This window comes from Trypanosoma rangeli (assembly GCF_003719475.1).
Source record: "Trypanosoma rangeli strain AM80 chromosome Unknown Tra_15.4_contig_00924, whole genome shotgun sequence".
Taxonomy (NCBI): domain Eukaryota; phylum Euglenozoa; class Kinetoplastea; order Trypanosomatida; family Trypanosomatidae; genus Trypanosoma; species Trypanosoma rangeli.
In genome coordinates this window covers 2059-3098 of record NW_021706620.1, presented here as the reverse complement: position 1 = coordinate 3098, position 1040 = coordinate 2059, and the positions used below count along the sequence as shown (strand labels likewise).

At 52.8% G+C, this 1040-nt stretch overlaps 1 protein-coding gene across 1 annotated transcript, besides 1 other annotated feature; it reads left to right on the top strand.

Annotated features, from left to right (window-relative positions):
* Positions 1-48: 48 nt before the first annotated feature.
* Positions 49-65: a microsatellite.
* Positions 66-88: 23 nt separating this feature from the next.
* Positions 89-1039, top strand: TraAM80_10371 (uncharacterized protein; the record flags this gene model as incomplete). The annotated part of the gene is made up of 1 exon (XM_029386995.1): positions 89-1039. A coding segment is annotated over one exon (951 nt), but the record flags the coding sequence as incomplete, so codon positions are not given.
* Between the last annotated feature and the right edge of the window lies 1 nt (position 1040).

Genomic DNA, 1040 nt, shown 5'->3' with positions numbered 1-1040 from the left:
ACCTCTCTTTCCCTCACTTTGTCTCCACCCCGCGAAGACAGACGGTAGACACACACACACACACATCGTTCCACGCAGCGGGTAGATGATGGCGGCCGAAGTTGGAATGCGAGCGCGCTCCGTGGTGAGGACTGTCGTCCGGTGGATGGCGCTGCTGCTGCTGCTGCAGTGCCTGGGCAGCCACCCCTCCTTCACCGTGGCGGGAAACGAGGGACACGTGGTCGTTAAAATCAAGAAATATTTCAGCTTTCCCTATTCGGAGCTTCGTCATAACTATTTCGGTTTGGCGAATTACGGCTCGTCTTCGAGTGGCTGCGAATTAAATGGAGGCCTCCTTACTGCGGATCAAACACCTGCTGCACATGACTCCATCACGAATCACTTGAGGAAGGTGGGAGACGCTGCCAAGAGGCAGGTATTCACGTACATGGGCGGTGACGCCTACTACAGCTACTATTGGGAGAAGGACTCTGACAAGGTGTGTGATGTAGATAATAAATACAATTTGTTGAACTGCATTTTTGAGTGGAATCAGGGCGAGTTTGTGGACACGAAGGTGAAACACCGTGGTGTTCCGTTTTTCAGAGGTGCAAGGAACTCCCTCGATGGCGTAGGCCCACTGAACGGGTACACGTCTTACTGGCGCGAAGGTTACCCTGCACACGGTCAAATTTACTTAATATCTCGCCTGGATCTGACGAAGGAAGGGTCCAATGCAACGTGGTACGATGGGGCAGTGCATGCTGACGATAACCCTGATACGCCTAATGAGGCATTTGGCGTTGTATGTGAGGTGCAAGACAGAATCATTACGACAACGACGACGACGACATTGCCGCCGAAGGAGGTGGTGCCGTGGGTGCAGGATAACTGGTACATCATTCTTATTCTCGTATTGCTGCCGCTTCTCGCTCTGATTGCACTAATTGTCATCATATGTTGCTGTTGCTGTCGTCGTACCGGTGATAAATCCACGGGGACGGTGCCCATGGAATTACAGGAGGTGAGCGGCAATGCGGTGTATGGGACCCAACAGGGGC